The sequence below is a fragment of the Diplotaxodon limnothrissa genome, linkage group LG11 (genome assembly GCF_057381915.1).
Source record: "Diplotaxodon limnothrissa isolate DT_005_m linkage group LG11, D_limnothrissa_male_GT1.1, whole genome shotgun sequence".
Classification (NCBI taxonomy): domain Eukaryota; kingdom Metazoa; phylum Chordata; class Actinopteri; order Cichliformes; family Cichlidae; genus Diplotaxodon; species Diplotaxodon limnothrissa.
Window position 1 is genome coordinate 15,405,317 of NC_140606.1, and position 23,266 is coordinate 15,428,582.

The 23,266-nt window shown below is 39.1% G+C and overlaps 1 protein-coding gene across 4 annotated transcripts in view; it reads left to right on the forward strand.

The window, feature by feature from the left end:
- Positions 1-23,266, forward strand: part of LOC146622512 (CUB and sushi domain-containing protein 3-like) — a 249,677-nt gene that overhangs the window by 100,635 nt on the left and 125,776 nt on the right. For all 4 annotated transcript variants that reach the window (XM_085366252.1, XM_085366249.1, XM_085366253.1 and 1 more), the window contains exons 17-26: positions 493-680; positions 4,226-4,414; positions 6,190-6,306; positions 12,756-12,971; positions 14,256-14,444; positions 15,230-15,399; positions 16,463-16,619; positions 18,587-18,778; positions 20,248-20,374; positions 21,469-21,671. In XM_085366252.1, coding sequence (XP_085222378.1) covers positions 493-680; positions 4,226-4,414; positions 6,190-6,306; positions 12,756-12,971; positions 14,256-14,444; positions 15,230-15,399; positions 16,463-16,619; positions 18,587-18,778; positions 20,248-20,374; positions 21,469-21,671 — 1,748 coding nt within the window. The remainder of the gene's footprint in view (positions 1-492; positions 681-4,225; positions 4,415-6,189; positions 6,307-12,755; positions 12,972-14,255; positions 14,445-15,229; positions 15,400-16,462; positions 16,620-18,586; positions 18,779-20,247; positions 20,375-21,468; positions 21,672-23,266) is intronic.

Sequence of the window (23,266 nt, forward strand, 5' to 3'; positions counted from 1 at the left end):
TAAAAACAAGTGACTTAATTACAAAAGAAATATCAAGTAAATACGACGCAATGACCCGTATCAAGACTGGTTACATCTGGAAACACCAGGTTATTACAACTTTAAAGCCAGTATAAAAAAATCAAATACACTGATATTATCATTATATTGCTCCTGCCTGTTAAGAAAACGAGTAAATCACTAGACCTTACTGCTAGACCTTCTATACTAGTACTAATTGGTTTTGCCTTGTAAGTTTCCACATCACTACGCTCAGTTTGTGAGGCCTTATTAACCTCAATATAAAGGTTTCAGTGTAATATTACTCAGCTCAACCATTGTTGGTACAAAATACAGGGATATTGCTGTATGTTTAAGTGGTTATAACTTCTTGTTTTTACCTTATTACCTCAGTATTGTCACATTTTTACCAAACTGTATGAGGTAACCAAATTTATTTTTTAACAAATATGTATACTTAAAGTCCATCTGTCCTTTTGTTTAACTTTTAAGGTTTCAAACTGAGCTCAGTTATGACTTCCTGGAGGTTCACGATGGTCCCAATCTGCTCTCTCCTCTGATTGGCTCTTTTAACGGAACCCAGGTCCCTCAGTTCCTGTTCAGCAGTAGTAACTTCCTGTATCTGCTCTTTACCACCGATAACAGTCGATCAAACAGTGGCTTCAAGATCTTCTATGAAGGTGAGAGTATAGTGCTATTGCCTGTAATTTCTTCACAACAAAAAAAGGATGAGATGAGATGGTACACATTCAGTTCTATAATTAGACATAGAGAATAAAATTTTAAACAAGTTCAACTGTGCTTCAGCTAGAGGCACTGGAGACTGGTTGGTCAGCTTTTCTGGTAGCACCTAAGTTTCTGAAACCAAATGCCAAGATTAAACTTTGTTGAGGAAATATTTCAGGTCTATTACATGTCAAGAGCACTAGTATTACCATAACAAAATGCCTCAATTAGCGTGGGTTCTCTAACTACATGAGTTCAGATTAGTTACTGTGATTAACATTTAAAGGTGATACATTTAAAATTTTTCATAAGTGCTTAGCTTAGCTGGAGAGGTCCGCTCTGCTGTTTTTAATTTTAGATCATCTCTTGTCTAGTGTTAAAGCCTCACAATTCACAGTGTACATTTCATGCTGGTTATTAGTTTACCTGGGGCTCTTGGCTCTTTGGTAAGGCAAAGAGGCAAGCTTTGTATATTAATTGTAGTCACTTGTCGAATATTGTCGGTTGTTTAGCTTTGACTATAAAGCGCCTTAAGCAGACTTGACACTATCTGTATAAAACTAAATTGAATACAACTTCCATAATTCGTCTCATCAAAGGCTGTGCACTCTTTGAATGTTTACTGTTTATGATAGGTTTGTTCGTTGAGCACATAAGCTTTGTCTTCAGTTGTGGCATTGCATTTAATCTCTTTATGATTGTGATTGCTGGTAACTTCATTTAGCTTGATTTATAGTGCACTCTGTGCTATCATTCTTGCTTGGTCTATCATTGAGGCATAGCATTATGTCTGTCACTGCTGCTATATTTATCCATACATATTTTTCTGCTACTCGTATTCCCTCTTTGAGTCTTTTAGAAAGTACTGCTGGTAAATATTTTGTGCAATAAACAAACATAAAAGTGGCTGTTAATGATGTCCTGCAAAGCAGTTGAACATTAATTATTCTGACTTCTTGGATAGAAGCTTCACAGTGGTCAATATAAATTATCCAGGTAGGGGAGAAAATCAAACACTGTGCTGTAAATGTAAACAAACACTCAAAGGAAAAAGGACTCAAGTTCAATGGAGTGAAAGGGTTTTTTTTGTCAACAGTGCACTTGATGTCTGTGGAGCTGTGATCCCAGATGACAGTGACTATGTGGGATTGCACCTCTGTACCGACTGGCAACCCAAATCTATTGTTAACAATGTACTGCCACTTGTCAGGTGCAAATGGTAGCACCGTGCTTTCAAATACAAGGTCGCAGAGTAAGGTGAAGTTAATCTAATCAAAACAACTGAAGCAAACTATTAGCTCTACAAGGGTACTTAATTTGAAATAAGACTCGGTATACATCATTATGCATTGAATGGTAGTTTTTGAAAAGTCTAGTACAAATATATTCTGGACATACTGTGATTTATTTTCACAATTGTTTGCACTAGCACTATTACCCCGTCACTCCAATTTGATTCATAAGACAGAGGTCGTTATTATGTCTCTGTTATTGACTGAAGGCAGGCCACAAGTGCTTTTGTCTTATTACGTTTCAATCTCGAGTGCATTTTGCTTTTGTTGATGAGGCCGTCGAAAAGCAATAACAGTAAGATCATATTAGCTTCTTGCATTGCCTTTTAGGACATATCTTATTGCCAAAATACTTCTGGGAAAACTAGCCTACTTCATTTGTAAACTTAGTCTGCAAAATAAGGGTTAGTTATCCTGTGAATAAAGTAAGGCACAGAAGCACTACATCATTCCCTTTATGTCTAGGAAAATTCGACCTCTTCAGTTAAATAAAAATTACAGCATGCTATACAATTATTTTAGCCACAAACATTTAAAACATACTACACGGTAACATATTTGACATGACTCCATGGGCTTGGAGATGTAAGGAAATTATTTTCCCACCAAATACCTGCACCCTAGAGGCTACTGCTAGCAGTGATCAATGACTGCTCTGCATATTAAAGCAAAATTCATATGATGTATGATGAAAGTAGTGCAAAGCAAGCTTCCTACAGAGGCTTACACGAGGATAGCAATCTCTCTGTTATCACACAGGTCGGATCACACTAGTTATTAATGACAATTATCTATGGCTTATAAATCTTCTTACACCATGCAACTCTGCCCTATTGCTACAAGGAAATTCTGCAGGTCATACAGGTAAACTATATTATGACAAAGCTTTTCAGATTATATATTTGACTTACTTTGAGTGTTTGTGTTTTGAGCTATAGGTCTCTGCAGGGAGTGCAATTACATGTGTATGTGCTGTACTTAAATACATGCAGTGCTCACAGTCACTGACACCAGATGTAACATGTGAACATATGCCTGTTTTAAGCTATATCTTTGTTACTTTGACTTTACATAAAATAATAAACTGTCTCTATAATTCCAGAAAATTAATCCTTCCATGTTAAGATTCTTCCTCGCCAGTGGCCTGACAACCGCTTACACAACTACTGTCAGTCAGTGGCTAAAATCAGCATATTTTTAGGGCATCAAAAGCAACCCTACTTGGAAGAAATCCAAAAGGCGGTCCTGGAAATCACAGGGAAAATGGGGGCATCTCTTTACAACTTGCATCACTGCAAATTAAGAGAGATGAAACTAGCTCACTGTAGGAGTAAAACTATCAGGCAAATGTGCTTTTGTTTAATAAAAACTTCAAGTGGTCTTCCAGTAGCTGACTAGTATAGAAGGAAATGAAGTGGACGCGCAGTTTCACCAAGGTCATACTCTGAATTCGCTCTCCCCATGAAGCTGCTGCCCTTTACTATCCCACAGTACCTGTCTAAATGGCATGAAGATAAAACCCTGTTTTTTTAAAAATCAAAGAAGCTGACAGCTCTATCAAGGTTATTCAGGAAGAAACTGTTAGGCATTATGGCAGTCAATGCAATAGTTCATTTTTCTGCAGTCTCTACTGTGTACTAACATAGCCTGGTTTGAAGAGTTGTTTGTTTGTCATAAGAAGATTCTTTAAAGTTAACAGTAAAAGAAAGGCAAAGTAAATCTTTTTGCGTTCTATATTATGCATGCGACCTGACACCTGCCTTTTGTTGCTGTGATTTTTAACATCAAAGCTTCGATCTGCACTTTTTTAGAGGGAAAATGTGACACGGAAGTTTCAGTGAATGCAAAAATAGAATTGGCATTTCATGTTTCATGAATGCTGTGACTTCAATCCACCTCAGGAGTGTAAAGGTCATATTATATTTAGTATCAAAATAGAAAAGCCGACGCTTTTACAGTAATGCTGCTTAATACCAGGTGCACACGTGCACACAAGAACTGTGAAGAGTGTGGCTCAGTTATTTTAATAACAGTCACGAGTCAAAAACATGCAGCTAGTTCATGCATAGCTCAGTGCAACACTAAACACTGCATCTAGAGCCTTTGTAACCTGTGTGAAGAAGATCCAGATTTTACATGAGGTAAAATCATACATAACTTCCTTTAAATACCAATGTAAAGAGAATGCTTCATTTTCATTTCTACAGTGGTCACATTGGACACATACTCCTGTATGGATCCTGGTATCCCAGTGAATGGCTTGCGGTTAAGCCACGACCTGTCCATCGGCTCAACTGTGACCTTCCAGTGTGACCCAGGATATAGACTGAGCCACGAGGAGCCTCTAGTTTGCGAGAAGAACCACTTTTGGAGCCACCCACTGCCCACTTGTGATGGTATGTATGCATTCCTTAATTAAATATTTCAGTGAATATTTAACATACATTTAATAGGATGTAATTTCTTTGACTTACAGTATGTACTGACAGTTTTTAATCGCAGTACTTAAAGGATATTGCCACCAGTAGATGGCACAAACTCTACAATGGCAATTATGTTCCTTTGATTCTTCTTAGTCCTAAAAAAAAGATGCACTCTGACAAAAGGTAAAGACCCAGCAATGGGTGTAGCAACATTTAGCACATAGTAGGTTTGACAAATAAAAAAGGTGCTGCCTTTTATTCATAAAACACAGTGCCTCTAGTGCTTTACTGAAAAACTTACTGAGGTGTTGGAAATCAAGTGATATGGAAGACAAATTTTGCCTCACATCAGAACATGGGGTGCAGGATGTATAGATGGATTTGATTTGATAGATTTGATAGGCCAAATAATGCCCTGGGCTGTATTTGAGCAATGTTGCTTCTTGTGCTGTTTACATTAGTATCACACCTGAAGAACATTTGTGAAAATGGTCACGGATCACTCAGCAGAAACAAAATAACAAGTAAAATACATGCAACGTTTGGCATGCCGCACATATGACTCAGTACCACACTATAGTTTCACACCAGTGCTTGTTCTGAAACTAATTTTATATCTGGGAGCATATTTTTGCCAAGGTATGTGCCAGACTGGTGCCAAATGCATTGGCTCTCTGCCTATGGAGCCTCTGAAGTAGATCGTTTTCCAAGCATACTCATCCACTTTTAATGACTTTATGTAATTTTGGCTCATTAATAAAATATTTGATGTAATTTAGTCAGTGGGTAAGGATTCAGGCCTTGATGTGTTGTGTTCGCTGGAAAGCCTGTGGGTGGAAGGAGAGAGGTTTCGAGTAGGGGGTGGGTGTGTACAGCTGCGGAGCCCAAGGCATCCCAGTTATCCTCCAAAATATCATCTGACATCCATTACTTTAAAAATGTGTACACTCACAACAGTCCTACTTCTAATATTTATCAACTCTAACTGTTTTGAGGAAACTATTCATGAGCTTGGTTGCAAAACCACCCGTAGGTCAGAGAGCACGTACATAGGCAGATGCAAGAAGGAAAAAACCCACAAATCTTGTCACATTTCATTAATGCTGAGTTCAAAAAAGCTCTGATCTTTATGTGAAACGACAAAATCTAATGACAGCATGAGAAAAAGGTTACAGGCTTTAACAGTGTTCAATTACACCAGTTAACCTTTAGACACATTAATCCTTACCCCACTGATCCACATGCGTGACATGCGTTGTCCCTTTCTCTTCTTCATTTCCTCTACATCGGTACAACTAGATTATACCTGACTGAAAATGAGTTGAATGGTAACTGTGTCTCTTAAAGATCAATTTCTACCTTGAAGTGACAATGATTCTAAATCCAGATGAATATGATAATCCTCTGAATATGCTTGTAAGTTATTTTGTGTTTTAACTAAATAGATGATCATGTTTTGTAACAATTTCTTTCAGTTTAAGATACCATGAATTAAGAAAATCTGGGTGGATAGCTAAATGTATGAATAATGTATTGCCATGTTAGGCACTAGGGCTGGTTTGGAGTGCACACATGTGGCAGATTTACAGGTGCAAATAAAAATAGCAGGACAAGATGTGATATGACTCAAATGCATTATTCATCTTAACCTCCCCTCTGTCTTCAGGTGAAGGATTTATTGGTTCATTTACAATTTACCCTTTTTTTCCAGCAACAGTTATCTTTCATTATCTTCTTGTTCCATTCAGCATCATGTGGTGGTGATATCAGGGGACCTGGAGGGATCATCTTATCACCTGGCTACCCTGAGCTGTATCCTAACTCTCTAAATTGCACATGGACTGTAGAAGTCAGCCATGGAAAAGGTAGGAGAATGCATCTATATATTTGCATGCAAGCTGTTAGGAACAGCTAAGATGCCCCAAACACTCCACCTTCCAAGCTGGAGGAAGATACACATACCACACCCTCTTTCCCAGTGGGTTCAGACGGCGATTTTATATATAACAGTTTTTATTTATCTAGTCCTTTCTACAGTGAGTCGCATATTTAGTATTCTCAACAATGACCAAATTATGTAACAATAAATTAAAAGGACACATCTCCCCCTCCTCAAAAAGGTTCTAGAGATATAAAAGTGATTTATTATTATAAACTGAAAAGAGTGCAACATGTACATTTAATCAGGCAAAGATCATTTAAATGCAGGGCTTTTATTATTGGATGGTAGCCAGGCCATGAGTGGTGGCTCCACAGTGTAATGGTTTACGCATTTGGGTTCGCTACTGAAGGGAAACACAAATCCTTTGGTGGGGTTGAATCAGGAAGGTCAACTAATAATATATCCACTGGATTGGATATGCAGAGTATGTGGTAACCCAGAATATAAGTAGAAATATTACACAATGTAGTGTTCATTCACTGCTCTTTTTGAGTCTATATTAAATTGTTCAGCTCATTTCATTCCTTCCTGTATAGCAGCTCTTCTATTCAAGAAGTGTGTGTGTGTGTGTGTGTGTGTGTGTGTGTGTGTGTGTGTGTGTGTGTGTGTGTGTGCGTGCGCGTGCGTGCGTGCGTGCGTGCGTGTGCGCGCGATAGAGACTTGTATTCTCATATTTTAGAAACTATTTGTCCAGTATACTTTGAACTTTGCGATTGAATGCCTGGGAATGCAGGGATGTACATTCCTGAGTGTGAAGTTGCTTTTTGTGATCTTCTCTCTGTTACTAGGCAGTAACATACTTTATAAATAAACTATTTACTATGATAGCTACCATTGCTGATGCTTGCTGATGTGACAGTGGGCACATCCTCTAGTTCAAAAAAGGTATGTGCCGTGTGCATTGGTCCTTAGTGTGAAGAACAGGATCTTACATTCTTCTGATACTTTTTTTTATGAACAGCTTCAACTTTTAAGCAGAACACCTGCTGAAGCAAATCTTGTATCTCAGTTTTATTCACTAGTCGCTCTTTGTTTTATTACTTTAATTCTGTTATCACAGCACTCACTGTCAATTATCAGTGTGCCATTCATTATTATTTGAAAAGCACACTGAACTTATCACAATGCTCTAGCCGTATCATCACATTTGCCCATAGTGTTTCCTATTATCCATTCCCAAATGGCCTTTTGAAAGTCAGTCCTGTTGTCGTACCTTTATTTTCTTTTGAGTTACCTATCTCGCTGTTCTTGGAGTTTAACACCATAAAATCATATTATTTCATTTAAATCAGTGTTTAACTGTTCATGTCATTTCTCTCTTTGCCATATAATATTGATGCAATTAAAGTCCATGTATTTCAATCTAGTAAGCCCTGGATGGCAAGTTTATAGGTTTATCTCTGTGTGTAACTCATATAGGGAGACTGAATCCAGTAATTTAGGGCTTTACCCACTGACATCATGTAATCCTTCCCTGGATAACTCTATTTTTCTCTATTTCTTTGTGATGTTTATAGCATTAATTTTTTTTTATCAGCATTATCTTTTTAATTTCTTACATGGGTCTTTTAACTCTCAGCAATAACTGGATTCATCATACTTAACTGCACCCACAAGTCCAAACTAATAACATCGAGAAATAATGAATACCTCCAACTAACTGACTGATTATAGCTCCACTTGGCACCAGTTCTAATATCTCACAATAAGTTATTCAAAAAACAAAACAAACAAAAACAAAATACTACAGACAGTCAATATCGATATCAATCAAAAAGGAAGAAAACGTGAAACTGAAAACTCTTACAAATATCATCTCATCTTAATCATGTGATTAAATCAGTAGATTGTGTATGTTTTTAAGAGATCAGAGTCTCAGAAGCTTGGGCAGTTAGATTGAATTTTGCGCGTCTGTATTCCTACATTGCGCGCCAATATAGTAGAGTCCCCACAGGGTGTTAGTGCAACCTCTTATTACAACATACTGTAGTTATACTTGAGTGACCTGTAGCATTTGTGTGAATAAATTCCTTTAAATTACACATAAGTGTCATCATTTTGGTAAAACTGAAAACGGTGAATCATGTCATTAACATTATAGAGCAGTATATTTGAACAGAAACAGAAGTGAGCTCTAAAAGTAAAATGAATCAATTTTGCTTCCACAGAGACTATGATTCACATCTCTCTCTCTCTCTCTCTCTCTCTCTATATATATATATATATATATATATATATATATATATATATACACACACACACACACACACACATACGTATTAGGGGTGCAACGATACACAAAATTCACGGTTCGGTTTGATACTTTGGTGTCATGATCTGAATGAGGGTGGGTGAGGTTCAATTTGCCGTGTTGCAAGGAGAGCTTAACTTCTGTCTCGCTAGCTTGCCCTGCGCTCAGTGAATCTGTGTTCGACTACTCCGTCTAGGCTGCACTGTCGAGCGCAGAGCCACTGAACGCTCAACACAGACAGCATCGTTAGAAGGAAAGTTGATAAAATAAATTAAAAATTTTGTATTGTTTGATACATATGCGTACCGAACCGAAAGCACTGTATCGAACGGTTCAATATCAATACGAGGATTGTTGCACCCCTAATACATATACATATACACTCAACAAAAATATAAACGCAACACCTTTGTTACTGCTCCCATTCCCCATGGGATGGACGTAGAGACCTAAAATTCATTCCAGATACACAATATAACCATCCCTCCCAAACAGTGGTCACAAATCAGTCCAAATGTGTGGTAGTGGGCACATCTGCTATATTGAGATAATCCATCCCACCTCACAGGTGTGCCACATCAGGATGCTGATCTGACATCATGAGTAGTGCACAGGTGTACCTCAGACTGCCCACAACAAAAGGCCACCCTGGAATGTGCAGTTTTGTCTCACAGCAAAATGCCACAGATGCCACAAGCAATGAGGGAGCGTGCAATTGGCATGCTGACAGCAGGAATGTCAACCAGATCTGTCGCCCGTGCATTGAATGTTCATTTCTCAACCATAAGCCGTCTCCACAGGTGTTTCAGAGAATATGGCAGCACATTCAACCAGCCTCACAACCGCAGACCTCGTGTAACCACACCAGCCCAGGACCTCCACATCCAGCAGGTTCACCTCCAAGATCGTCTGAGACCAGCCACCCAGACAGCTGCTGGAACAATTGGTTTGCACAACCAAACAATTTCTGCACAAACTGTCAGAAACCGTCTCAGGGACGCTCAACTGCATGCCCGTCGTCCTCATCGGGGTCTTGACCTGACTCCAGCTCGTCGCCGTAACAGACTTGTGTGGGCAAATGCTCACATTCGATGGCGTCTGGCACGTTGGAGAGGTGTGCGCTTCACGGATGAATCATGGTTCACATTGTTCAGGGCAGATGGCAGCTGAGAATGTCCCAGTTCTTGCATGGCCAGCATACTCACCGGACATGTCACCCATTGAGCATGTTCGGGATGTGCTTGACCGGCGTATACGACAGCGTGTACCAGTTCCCACGAATACCCAACAACCTCGCACAGCCATTGAAGTGGAGTGGACCAACATTCCACAGGCCACAATTGACAATCTGATAGACTCCATGCGACGATGTGTTGCACTGCATGAGGCAAATGGTGGTCACACCAGATACTGACCGGTTCTGGGTCCCCAGACCCCCAGTAGCGCAAAAAACTGCACATTCCAGGGTGGCCTTTTGTTGTGGGCAGTCTGAGGTACACCTGTGCACTACTCATGATGTCAGATCAGCATCCTGATGTGGCACACCTGTGAGGTGGGATGGATTATCTCAATATGGCAGATGTGCCCACTACCACACATTTGGACTGATTTGTGACCACTGTTTGGGAGGGATGGTTATATTGTGTATCTGGAATCAATTTTAGGTCTCTACGTCCATCCCATGGGGAATGGGAGCAGTAACAAAGGTGTTGCGTTTATATTTTTGTTGAGTGTATATATATATATATATATATAGCAAATACTAGCAAATAGACAGAACATGAAAAAGAGAAAGTCTAAATGGTCCCTGGACAGGATTTGAACTTTTGACTTGCTTCTCAGGCCATATTTGAGCCAACCAGTCACCCGTCAGCTCACCTGTTTTGGCTATTGAGATTGGATGACTTGTTCACCACAGCCTCCAAATTCACCACAACATACACAAAATCTCCTGGGATTATTTTCTCTGCTCTTTAATCGCTGTATTGTATGCTTTTACCTTTGGGCAATCAGCAAGAAATTCCACTTCAGAGGTAGTAGTTATGCAACTAGCCACTTTTTATTAACCAGCACGTGTACAGACTGTATTACAATATTAGAAAGTCTCCTCACAAGATTGGCTCTTGATTAATTGGTCATTTGCCTTCATGCTCTGTAATATAATTGGCGTTTTACAGAAGACAATCAATCATTTCATTTTGTTATTTATTCTAGAGCCATTTGGGGCTTTCTTTATTAAGTGAGCCAAGCATTGTGGAGGACATTATAGAGTCATATTCCAACAGATTCAACAGATGGCATTGAAATGCCATCACTGATGGTGCTGAAAAGCAGCCAAGTGGCCATCATGGATAGAATGAAGATGTTGTTATTGGGTCTGAGTTACAGTGTGATAAAATGGAAATATACTGTTTATATAGGCCTTGTTTACTTGCTTAAAATTTCAGTTGCATTTTATTGATGGAAAACATCATCTTCACCAACCTGAAAACAATTTATAGATTCTGTTTGCTTCATTGACTGTCAATCATTAGTTATGCTCTTTTCTTGGGAAAATCTTTCACTGGCAAGCTAGAAGACAAGTCTTTGTTTTACCAGGTTCATTTTGAGGTGACTGCATTCAAATTTAGCCCATTTCCTTAAATTTAAACAACAACATTAATTCTTAACCTTATGCAGCACTGTGCAGGAGTCTTGAACGGCCACTAGTTTCTTTATATTTTATATTTTATATCCAATCAGTCAGTGCTCCAATGAGCTTCTGAAGATTTTTCAAAGTTTTTTCTTTGGAAATTGACTGAATCATGATACAGATACCATATCTGAAATTCATGTCATAAAGAAAAGGGGGGAAAAATCCATCAAAGACCTGGCAGAATCTGATAGATGCATCTAGATCTTTAGATAATCACTCTACTGTTTACTGCACAGGTATGCCAAATTACACAAAAACTGGACTAGCAAGAGGTCCGAAAGGTATGAAATAATGAATTCAAATTCGAAATGTTTGAGTCAAATCATCAGTGAGTGTCAACAGTGAGTTTCTTCAGCTATTTGTACAACATGATGAAGGCTTGGTCATTGTATGGGGCTGCATTTCAGACAGCGGTCTTGGGGATCTTGACAGAACTGATGAATTATAAAAACAGAAACAGAGCAACAGATTTTCATCCACCTGACATCCAAAGAAGAGCTCTGAATGACCTTCCAGAAGCCTGCAGAACTGTTATTGATGATACTGATTAATAGAGTTCAGGCTTTGTTGAAAACTGTTAGATTTTGTATTGTTGATTGTCATTTATGCTTAGAAATATTTAACCATATATTCTTAGAGGTGTATAATCAATTGTGTAGTGATAGTCTGCAAACTTTGTGTGTATTAGAGAGCACTCTGGGAGCACGAGAGAGGTCGTACCTTGTCTTATTGTTTTATGGTAGGATAAACGTAGCTACGTCTGTTCTAGTCTAAGTGCTTTAAATGCTGGACTTCCTCACCGTGTTATCTAGGGTGAGACTACCCTCTTCCTGACCAAGGATGTTTGCTTGTGTGCTTTTATGTTATATGACCCTTTGATCAGCAACACACACACACACACACACACACGGTACTCTTTGTTTGTATGTAGACGTCATATGTTAATGAACCTATGCATATTCATGTAACCTCAATAAAAAAGCAGTGTTACGGGGGAGCGGTCGAGAGCAACTGGGGTCAAGCGAAGGAACGGCGTCTGTCCGGTTCTCTCCCGTGCACGAGAAACATGAAAAACTTTGCCTACTTCGTGTCTTGCTTGCGGTGTAATTATATTGTCTTCAACGTTCCAGCGAATAGGTTCAAGCTACAAACCTATCAAAAACATTCAAGCTCTATTTTTATCTTTCCAATGGTTTTTTTTTTTTTTTTTTGCATGTTTCAATAAATCATCAAGCCCATTTCCCATTTTCCTAGCAAACTCTAAAGAAATGGGGGTGGCTGAAGACTTTTACACAGTACTGTCAGTCAGTATGAACATGAAATATGCATGTTACCATGAATTTATGAATGACACTGTTCCTTTCAGTTATTCTTTATATATTCCTGGAAACCTCTATCACTGGACTTTCCTATTTTCTCCTCCAAGGTGTCCAATTCACTTTTCACTCCTTCCACCTGGAGGATCACCATGACTACCTTCTGATAACAGAAAACGGCAGCTTCGCTCAGCCACTCGCTCGCCTGACTGGCTCTGAGAGGCCTGCACCAATTAATGCTGGTCTGTATGGGAACTTCAAGGCCCAGCTACGCTTTATTTCTGACTTCTCCATATCGCTGCAGGGATTCAACATTTCGTTCTCAGGTATGAGTCCATATGTGGGCTATGTCTGTAGAAGGAATGGAGGTGGGAGTTGTGGTAGGGCAGGAAAGGTTTTAGCAGAGGATGGAGGGTTGTGTGGAGGAGGTAGAAAAGAGGACTAAGGGTAATTAAAACGAGGGGTAGAAAGCAAAAGTGAAAAGCAGTCACAGGCACGTGGAAAGAGACAGTTCTTTCATTGATGAGATCAAAAGCACTAAGCCTCTCTAAAGCGTGCATAAAGTAGCATAAGGAGTGATTTGTCGGTCAGCAGGCTTAAGACAGACCATGCCTCAGGCCTGCGTCAGTCAGAGAAGGATAATTAAGAGACAACAGGGTCATGCAGGTAGAGGGTGTCTGATCGTGAGGAAAATGATCATCAAAGCATTGCATGTGGGCCAGTCTCCCGAGGACTGAAGACGGCAGAAGGAGAAGGAGGTGTGTACAGAAATAATGGGCCCCCCATATCGATGGTAAGAAATGGAGAATTAAACAGCCGTAGATACACGGTTTAGAGAGCTAGATAAAGGGACAGAAAGGAGATGAGACAGATGGTGATGCTGAGTGTGCAGGGCTCATAGAGAAGGTCGGATAAAGAGTGAGAGAGGAGAGTGACACACAGAGAGAATAGCAAGGTAGAGAAGCCTTGTTTCATGAGCATCCGGGTTAAATGTTTGCCTGCTGTTCACTGAAGTGAGACATATCTTATGAATCCATGAATATTCATGAAACATGATTTGTGAATATATTTTTGTCTTCTTTCATGCTCTGCAATTAGCATCTATATAGTTCATTATTAGAATTCGTTTTTTAACCTTTTATGACCTTTAATGAACGTCTGCCAAGGCCATCATTCTACATCCTACACTTGATTGCTGCTTTAATGTTTTGCGGTGCTGAAATCAATAGGCTCCGTATAGTTCTGCATACTGCCAGATACAGACCGTGAGAGAAATGCTGATGGGAGTAAGACCTTTTTCCTCCTACTCCTGGGCTGCATTTTCTCAAATTATAAGGCCACCAGCAGCCCCATGTGTAAAAATATTTCACTGAGAGTGGCCTAGTTTTTAGAGAGCTCATTCTTTATCCCGACAACCTGGAATCAAACGTTTGGCTTCCCAGCCTGATGAAGATTCCTTGAGCAAGACAGGTAATCCCCACAAACTACAGTGCTGCTTTGCCTGAACATGTCGTCTTTTTTGATGGAAGCAAACAAGAAGACTGGGAGTTATTTTCAAAAGAAGCAATAGATAGAGGATTCGTAATAAATTTTTGTTGTCTTATTTGCAGAGTATGATCTTGAACCTTGCGAGGACCCTGGAACGCCTCGGTACGGCTGGCACACGGGCTCCAAGTTTGGCATTGGCGACTCTTTGTCGTTCTACTGCAATACGGGCTATCGTCTGCAGGGGGCGAGGGAGATCGTGTGCCTGGGAGGTGGGCGCCGCATGTGGAGTGCCCCTCTGCCAAGGTGTGTGGGTACGTGGTCAACTGCTTTTATTCTGTTTCCGTTCTTGTTTATGTATGTGTTTATGCAACTAGCCAGTGTCAGCTTTTAAAATGTATTCAACACAGATGTAAACTTTCTTATTTGACATTTAAGAACCCAGCAGAATTGGATTTATGTAAGTAGACTACAGTTAAAAGGATAGACCTGTGATTAACTGACGTGAGCTGCTGGGTTAAACTATCTAGGGAGATGTCCTTTTCACTCATGAAGGCTTAAAGGCAGGTCAGTTACATTCACATTTCAAAAGGTTACTGTAGGGATTTAGTCATTGTGATAGTGTACCTAGCATGTTTTTGACATTGACCTGGTCTTGTGTCAGACTTACAGACTAAAAGTATCAGTGCATTTGTTGCATGATAAATGCCATGTTCTGATGTCCCTGTCTTTGAAAGTCTGGACTTTTTTTTCTGTACAAGTTAATTGTGGTTAAGTAATTTTCTGCTATTTAGCCCAGGCAGCAAGGCAAGTGAATGTTGTTACATTAAATATTAATTATTTAATAGTCTAATCTATGTTTCATAATGTGTCTGTCTCAGTTAAAAAATGATTTTCACGAGGTAAGGTAATAAAAAGGGATGTACACTTTCTCATTTAAGTAGAATGTGTGAAATATACTTTTATCTTGTTAGGAAAAAGCTAATGAACCAGTTTTATGGTGTCTATTAATTTTCGTGAATGTATTCCTAATATGTTTAAGCAGGTCATATTGCTGTGTAGCTGATTGTGTCTGTTGTTGGGGTTTTTTTGTTTGCAGCTGAGTGCGGTTCAACAGTCTCCAACAATGAGGGAGTTCTTTTGTCCCCCAACTATCCAATGAACTATGACAACAGCCATGAGTGCGTGTACAGCATTCAGGTCCAAACAGGAAAAGGCATCAACATCACTGCCAGCACCTTTGAGCTTGCTCAAGGTGATGTTCTCAAGGTAAGCAAAGCAGTCGCTCATCTTTGCTGACACAAAGTAGATAAGCAACTTCAGTTTTGTGTCATTTTTAAAAATTGATGTTCAAGTATGCAAGCAAGGTCTTGATACTTTTTATTATTTGCAAAAAAAAGGATTGCATGGGAAAAAAATGCAGAATTGTTTTGTCTTAGACGTCTGAAGGTCACGTGACAGCATCAGCAGCATTTGCTCGTGGGCATTATTAACAGATTTGATAAGCACCACACATGTAATGAAAGTGGCTGTGTTGTTCCCACCTCACAGCTGGAGTGCACTATTTATTTATATATATTTTTTAGATGCAGATGTTTTGTTATTAGTCCAAAGCACTGTGGACTAGTATCTGTATCCATCTAGTAATGCAGCTGTATAGTCTCTTGTACTCAGTCATCTCGGGAATATCTCAAAAGTGGAAAACATTTTCAGAGAGGTAGATTACCTTTAAGAAATGGAAAAACAAAACAGAGCCCTTCTGTAACGTTTCAAAGGAAAGAACACAGAGCCTTTTGTTTTTCATTTTTTATTGTTTCACAGATATCAGTCAGGGAAGCATGCTTCTACTTAAAGTCATTCTTTCATAAAATAATAAACAAGTAAATAAACACAACATCAAAGAAAGATTCATTTCAAACTCATGTTTCTAAGAGCCTTGAAAAGCAGTGGAAAGAGTCAACTGCCTGCCTGAAAATAAGTAGTTAAATAATAAAGAACATTTAATATTTGGTGAATATTTGTTAAAATATTTCTACTTTTAAATGGTATTAATTAAAAAGACAAGTTATTCTTCCAGACCATCTGTCACGAGCCTTGTTAGCTAAGCTCTACAGATATACTCTCAGATCAATGGAATGAATTATGGATGCTCCTTTCTACATTATCTCATTTTATTTAGGGCATTGGCTTGGCAATAGAGATGTCATATAAAATCGGATATATGACACTAATAGCTTCTTTTTAATCGTTGCTGTCTTACTTCAGTATTAATTTTTAATTCTTAATCAAAGCAACAAAACACTCCCTCGTGTTCCTTTCTGTCTCCGATTAGCTGTATGACGGTAAAGACGGGGCAGCGCCACTGCTTGGCACATACACGAGCACGCTGATGCAAGGTCTGTCCCTTACCAGCACTTCCAACTATCTGTGGCTTGAGTTCTACTCTGACCACGAGAAGACGGCTGCAGGTTTCCGGCTCATATACCACAGTAAGTCACATTTCATTTCCCTGGGGGAGGAGGGCCCTAAAGCTTTTCCAAATGAGTGAATTTAGCCTCACTTCAGGAGCCAGGCATTTGAAGTAGCAGAATTTGAAAGAAAATTTTAATTGACCCTCACCCCGCTTCGCTGTATCTTTCACTGTCAGGGTATCCATTAAACACAGCATGGTGTTTCTGCTCCACTCCAGCAGGAAAATTGGCTTTTTTCTTTCTGTCCTTTCTCAACCTCTGTCTCTCTCCATGTGAGTCCTTTTTCTCTCTTTTATTTTGCTCTCCACTTCTGCAATTAGCGTCCTTGCTTGCCTAACTGTACCTTGTTAAAGCAGGTGAATTATTGTTAGGACTGTTTGAAGTCACTATGCTGCTGTTTGCGGTTTGTGTGTGTTGCCAGTTTGTATTTGCATGCACTGCATAGGGTGTGTGTGTACAAATCCACAAGTGCATGTGCGCATTAAAAGTTTCGGTCATTGCTGTAAGGGGGGGCAATAATAGATGGGGTTTTCTCTCCCCCCTAATTGGCTTGCTGACTGTGTGTTGTTGCTAACCATTTCAAATGTATTACTGTGAAGAGAGAATGTTTTGGCGACACTGCATTTTGCCATCCAATTTAAAGTGTTTTTGTCTTTCACCTGCAATTGTGTGCTCATTGAGATCTCTGAAATCTTTTGGTCTACCAGTAAGCTTTCTAATGTAGAATTCAAGAGAGTAGTTAGGATGAAGTTCTGGTTTTCAGTTTTGATCAGTTTTAAACTTTTGAATGGTTTGAAAATAATAATAATGAAAAGGTTTTTTTTTTGATAACTCACAGTTCCTATGTCTTCAGCTTTCACTCTATGATAATGGCGCCAAATGTGCAAGGTACAACTGGTAATAGATATAAGAGAAACGTTTTAACAGTTTTGCTGTAAGATTCAGTTTGGCATTAGTTGTGAAGGGTTTGAGGATTCGGAGCCTGACAGATCTGCAAAAAGAAAAAAAGAAAATGTACATTAATCAGGAATGTGGGCTCATTTGCAACGGCTATATAAATTGCCATCTGTATCTAAATTAGTTGTGAAGAAATGGCTTAATTACAGGCTTCCTTTTGAGTTACAGAATACCCCGTAATTAAGTATCACATAATTGGATTTCATTTGTGATATTTTTTCTTATCCATGGATGCACACAAGGTAAATGGCACAATGTAAGCTGTATCTCTCAAGTGCAATCATTTGAGCCAAAATGAAAAGGGTTTTTTTTTAATGTAAGGAGAACTGAGTGATGTATGAGCAGCAAGGGGGCAAGGGGAAGGTGGGATATGGTCAGTTTAAATCTTGTCAGAACATGAAATCTTATCGTGTTTTCATGACTCCTTCCAAAAGTGCTGAGGTAATTTCCTAAATGTGAGCGGTAACTGCTGGAGATTTATACTGGGCATGACACTTGTAATACTACCATAACATCTGGCATGGGCACGGACCTCGCGGTGAGACGAGACCATAAATCAGCATTGCTGGGTTTATGTGCGGCCACTCTTGCTGCATAGCGGAACACTTTAGTACCTAAAAGAGAGGAACAACATATGAAGGCCATATTCAAGCATGCTGAGCTAAAGATTTATCACATTTTCTTGTTTGTGGCTTGTTTAATTTCCTCTCCCCAAGCGTTCCAAGTGGATAGGCTGTTTCTCAGTCATAGCAAATGCCCACACTCAATTGAACATTTAATTATGAATGCCTAATTATGGTCTCTGTCCAAAGGAAATCTTTTATTGCTGGTAATAGAATAGGACTATGAACCCTCATCTGTGCCCAACGGGAAATCGATACTCAAAGCTAAATCCATACCTCTTTAGAGTATAGATAAATGAGTACTGGTTCATCGAATGACAGTAGACTTTGTTACATAGTACTGTGTTACATTAATGTGTTGGTTCTTATCACCACCCTATGCCATTCTTCTTCTTTCTTGTCTAGGTTTTGAGCTGTCCCACTGTGACGATCCAGGTGTGCCACAGTTTGGCTTCAAAATCAGTGACCAGGGTCACTTTGCTGGAGGTGCCATCACGTTTGGCTGTGACCAAGGTTACACTCTGCACGGCTTTGGCATGCTAAAGTGCATGACTGGTGAAAGAAGAGCGTGGGACAACCCTCTTCCTTCATGTATAGGTAATCCTTTTTGCCTGAATGCTGAATTTTTTTCTGTTCTGTCTGTCTAGTTATAGATAATAAGATAATAATAATAAAAGCTACAAACAGCGGGGTCTCCATTCTATGTGTCATAGTCCAGAGGATGGAGACCCTGCTGTTTGTAGCTTTTATTATTATTCAGAACAGCCACTGCTCAGCTAGGTGTTAATCCAAAGGATTTATCCCAACATGATTTGTTCTTAATTGAACTTTGCTGAAAGAAAATACGCCGCTTGTCATTTGGTAAGAGAATTTAAATGGCTTTGATGTTTTCTCGTGAACAATTGATCTGTGTGTGTGTGTTTTGGATGCAGAACTGGCTGTATGGAATGATTACGAACACTATAGTGTTATAGTGTATAGGATTGCTATTGAGCTTTCGCTGTGTTGCCGTACCCCTTTCGTCGAATGTTTGATTCGAATGTTTTAATCCCCCAGCAATTAATCTGCGTTTTTCTACAAGTAAAGGAATAATTATCGTATCTTTTTTTGTCATATTGAGACTTGGACATAAAACACAGTCCTGGCTGTACTTTCATATTCAGAACATGCTGAGACGGAAAGATAGAGAAATGATAAAGCTATTACCTGCACGCTGCTCAAGTCTGGAAGGTGTTGTGAAGCAGTGTCTGTTCCTTGATGTCTAGCAGTGATGGATTAGGGTAAAAGATGATTTACAAATTCCGGACGTGTGCAGAATTGCACTTTTAATGCCAATGCTTTCCACTGCTGGAGCATTTCTTCTTTATACCATTGTGATATGTCTAATACAACCGCAATGAGTAAATAAATAGATGTACTGATTAACTGGATAACAGTGCTGTGTCACTGAGAGATCAATATTAATAGTGAGCTGTGGTGAAATGGCATTTCCATTCATTTCCCCAGAGCCACATCCTCGTTGCCATCAAGGTCTTTTACATCTGCCCGGCATAATGATACTGATTATAGCCCACCAATGTAGTGATCTAATGCAATTTTCCTATTAATTAAGTGGCGTTTATTATGTAATATAGATAGCAAGACAATAACCAAGGAAGAGACAAAGTAGATTGGATGATAAGATATCCGTTCAGTTATTAACGTTTGTAGCAGTGTCATTCCTACAGTGTAGCCTGGCCTCTATAGTCTTTTTAACCAAATTAATGATTCATTAGGAAGCAAACATGTTTTGTATCTCTGAGTTTCTCTGCTTAGACAGGAAGCCGCAGTCTCATTACCTGTTAGGATTGTTCGCTGTGGCTAAGCTTAAATTTTTGCACATTGTACCCTCAGAGCTGCAGTGAGCTGGCATCTAGTTGTTAGTTGGTGTGTGTGTTTGTGTGTGTTTAACTTATGCACATTTTTTTGTCTGTGGAAGAATCTTGATTTTGTATTGTGCAAGTTTTGTATTTGTGCTTCAATATTTCTGTGTGTGTTTGTGTGTGTTTGTGTGTGTGCGCATGCAGCGGAGTGTGGTGGCAGTTTTAAGGGTGAGTCTACTGGGCGTATCCTTTCTCCTGGCTATCCCTTCCCCTATGACAACAACCTGAGATGTACCTGGACAATTGAGGTCAATTCTGGCAACATCGTCAGGTAACTCCGATGTCTACATATGCATGCATGTACTGCATATTTAGGATAAATGTAATTTTGTTTATTTTCTTTATATTGTGCTACATGATTAATAACGTTTGTATTAATAATTTTCGAGTTGTTGTTAATTAAGATGTGCAGGAATTTGTCTAAAAATGCAAATTATTCATGAAATGGATGGTGAAAGAGAAAATAAATGATTTAAAATGAACTAAGCAGAGCATCCAGTGGACTATATGTGTGTTAACGTTAGAAGGATTTTAACAGCAGTTTAAATATATACAAGGAAATTGCCTAGAACTAAACTGCGGGGAGATGATTTAAATGCATCATAAATTAATGGAGGTCAGATAACTTGCCCTGACTTCAAAGGACTTAAAGATGAAAACATCCGTAAAATGTTTGCATGAGATGTTGTAATGTGCAGTTAAGATTTTGAACATGAAGAATTCGCCTCTCAAGTTAGATGTCATCAAGAAAAACGGCCTGCAGCAGCTCCATTAAGAATGATTGTGTGAGGGACTTTGTAGACACTGTGACAGCACCCAGAGGAATATTACTGGGACATGGAAGCTTTTTTTTTTCTTCCTTTGTTTTGGCTGAGAGCTCCCACTATTACTGTGAAATAAAACCGATTTGGGCTCAGAGGTCGAAGTAAACATGATATGATTTCATAAAGTCAACCACACATTCTCTGTGAGATGAGCTGCTTCGGGCCATCTCTTGATGAGATTGCAGATAAGTCTGTGGTCTCATAGTGTAATTCTGACTTTAGAAGAAGTTGATTGATGATAGCAAATCTCAGCTAAAATGCCCAAAAGCAAAGGGACATTGTTTCTAGAATTAATTGAATCTTGCTAAGTTCAACACCTATTTGGTGCCCCAGCTTGAGGGGTTTTCATTGTATTTGCAGTGTACGATGAATGCAAACTTCATTTACGTCAGTACAAAAAGAGAATACAAGAATTGATTTAATGTTAACTCATTCTAACCATATGTAAGCTAATAGAGAGTTTGCATATGGTCAGCGATAGAGACTTGCGGTGAACTAAAACCAAACTATGCCAACAATCTTTTGTGTTCACCTCTTTCAGCCTCCAGTTTCTTGCATTCGACACAGAGGCATCCCATGACATCCTGAAGGTTTGGGATGGGCCTCCTGAGAATGAAATGTCTCTGAAGGAAGTTAGTGGCTCACTGCTGCCTGAAGGAATCCACTCGACTCTCAACATCGTCACCATTCAGTTTGAGACTGATTTTTACATCACCAAGTCTGGCTTTGCCATTGACTTCTCAAGTGAGTGTATCTTGCGAGCTACATAGCTATGTGGTAGTATTTTTTTTCCCTTGATCTCAATAACAGTTTCTGCAAAGAGTTGAGAATAGTGTGATTAATTCAATGTACAAGTATGTTGTTTACCGCTGCCTAATGTCTTGCTGAGCAGATCTGTATAAGGATCATCACACAAATTCAGTGCATGAAAGGAGTATGCTGAAGCCTCTTTCTCTGTTGACTTCTAATAGATTCCCAAATATTGTTCTTTTCCATTTGTGTCTTATGGATCTCTCAGAATAATTTGTAATAATGTCTTGATGAGCAGTGAAAGTCTCTGATATGTTACACTTCACTGCTGACTGTCTACTATGCAATATTTGCTGCTGTGACATAATGCATTTGCTTTGCTGATGACTACTTTCAAAACTAAGCATCTGGAAGCAAACTGAAAATGAAACAACATGCATGCCAAATATGATGAGCTTGTAATGTTTTTGTTTTCTTTAGCATACAGGCAGCCTAATACAAAAATCAATTATATGGGATTCACTGCACTGCGCTGCAAAATGGAACTGATTCTGCAGACATGCTGTACTTAAATACGCTGCTTGCCTGAGGCTGGTGGTTTTCAGAAATGAATGCGAGTAATAGGGAAGGGATGATGGGAACAATAGTCATGTAGGATTTCATTAAGAATATACTACCTTAAATAAAAATGTAAGCAAGAAATCACTCCCACTATCAAATTAATGTGGTAGTGAGAGTTTCCACCAGGCACTAAGATGAAGAACAAAATCTAACCCATAAAAATACCGTGGAAGATTTTTTTATATTGGATTTTGATTTAATTTGCTATGTCTCAGACTACACAGGCATCAGTTGGCATGTTCATCATAGTACAATTAGAGAAACATTGAACAAGCGTGGCTTATTTCAAGCAGAAAGCATCCTGCAACATGGCAGCACAGCTGGACAGATGAGACTAAAAGTAGAGATGCTTGTCTATAATGCACAGCAACACATTTGGTTGAAGCTCGTTAGGTCCCCATCCTAGGGGTAAATTAGACATCCAACATGCAGCTAACATGAGACTCTACCACTCCCAAGAAAAAGCCTGCAGCACATAACAATTCAAGATGTTGAGCAGCAGTTTATTCACTTCAGAGGTAAGCAATGCCAAAATGACTAACAGAAGTTTCTTATTGTTCGTAATGTTCCCTAAAACAAAATAAAAGGCAAACAGTAGACAATTCTTTAACCTGTACTCCTAAGCAATAAACAAAAGAAAAAGGATTTCAACAGAAAGAGATTCTCACTCCTACTGAACTGCTCACTGTGTGCATATGTGTATAATTATTTACAATTTACTGTTTACAAAGACTGTTTCTTCAAGGCTTTTAGCTAACAACCCAGGGCTCTATTCCAGGAAGCAGGTTCATCGAACTTTGCGTTTAAAAACAAACTCTGAGCTGAGTAACTGTGATCAGCAACTCTGAGATTTTGGTTCCAGAAGAGCTAATCAGATTTAGTTTAATCAACTCTGTGTTTATTCACCTTAAGTTAAGCTTGTGCGTGAGTAAAGAACGAAGGCCATCATCAGTGGAGCTCTGATACCA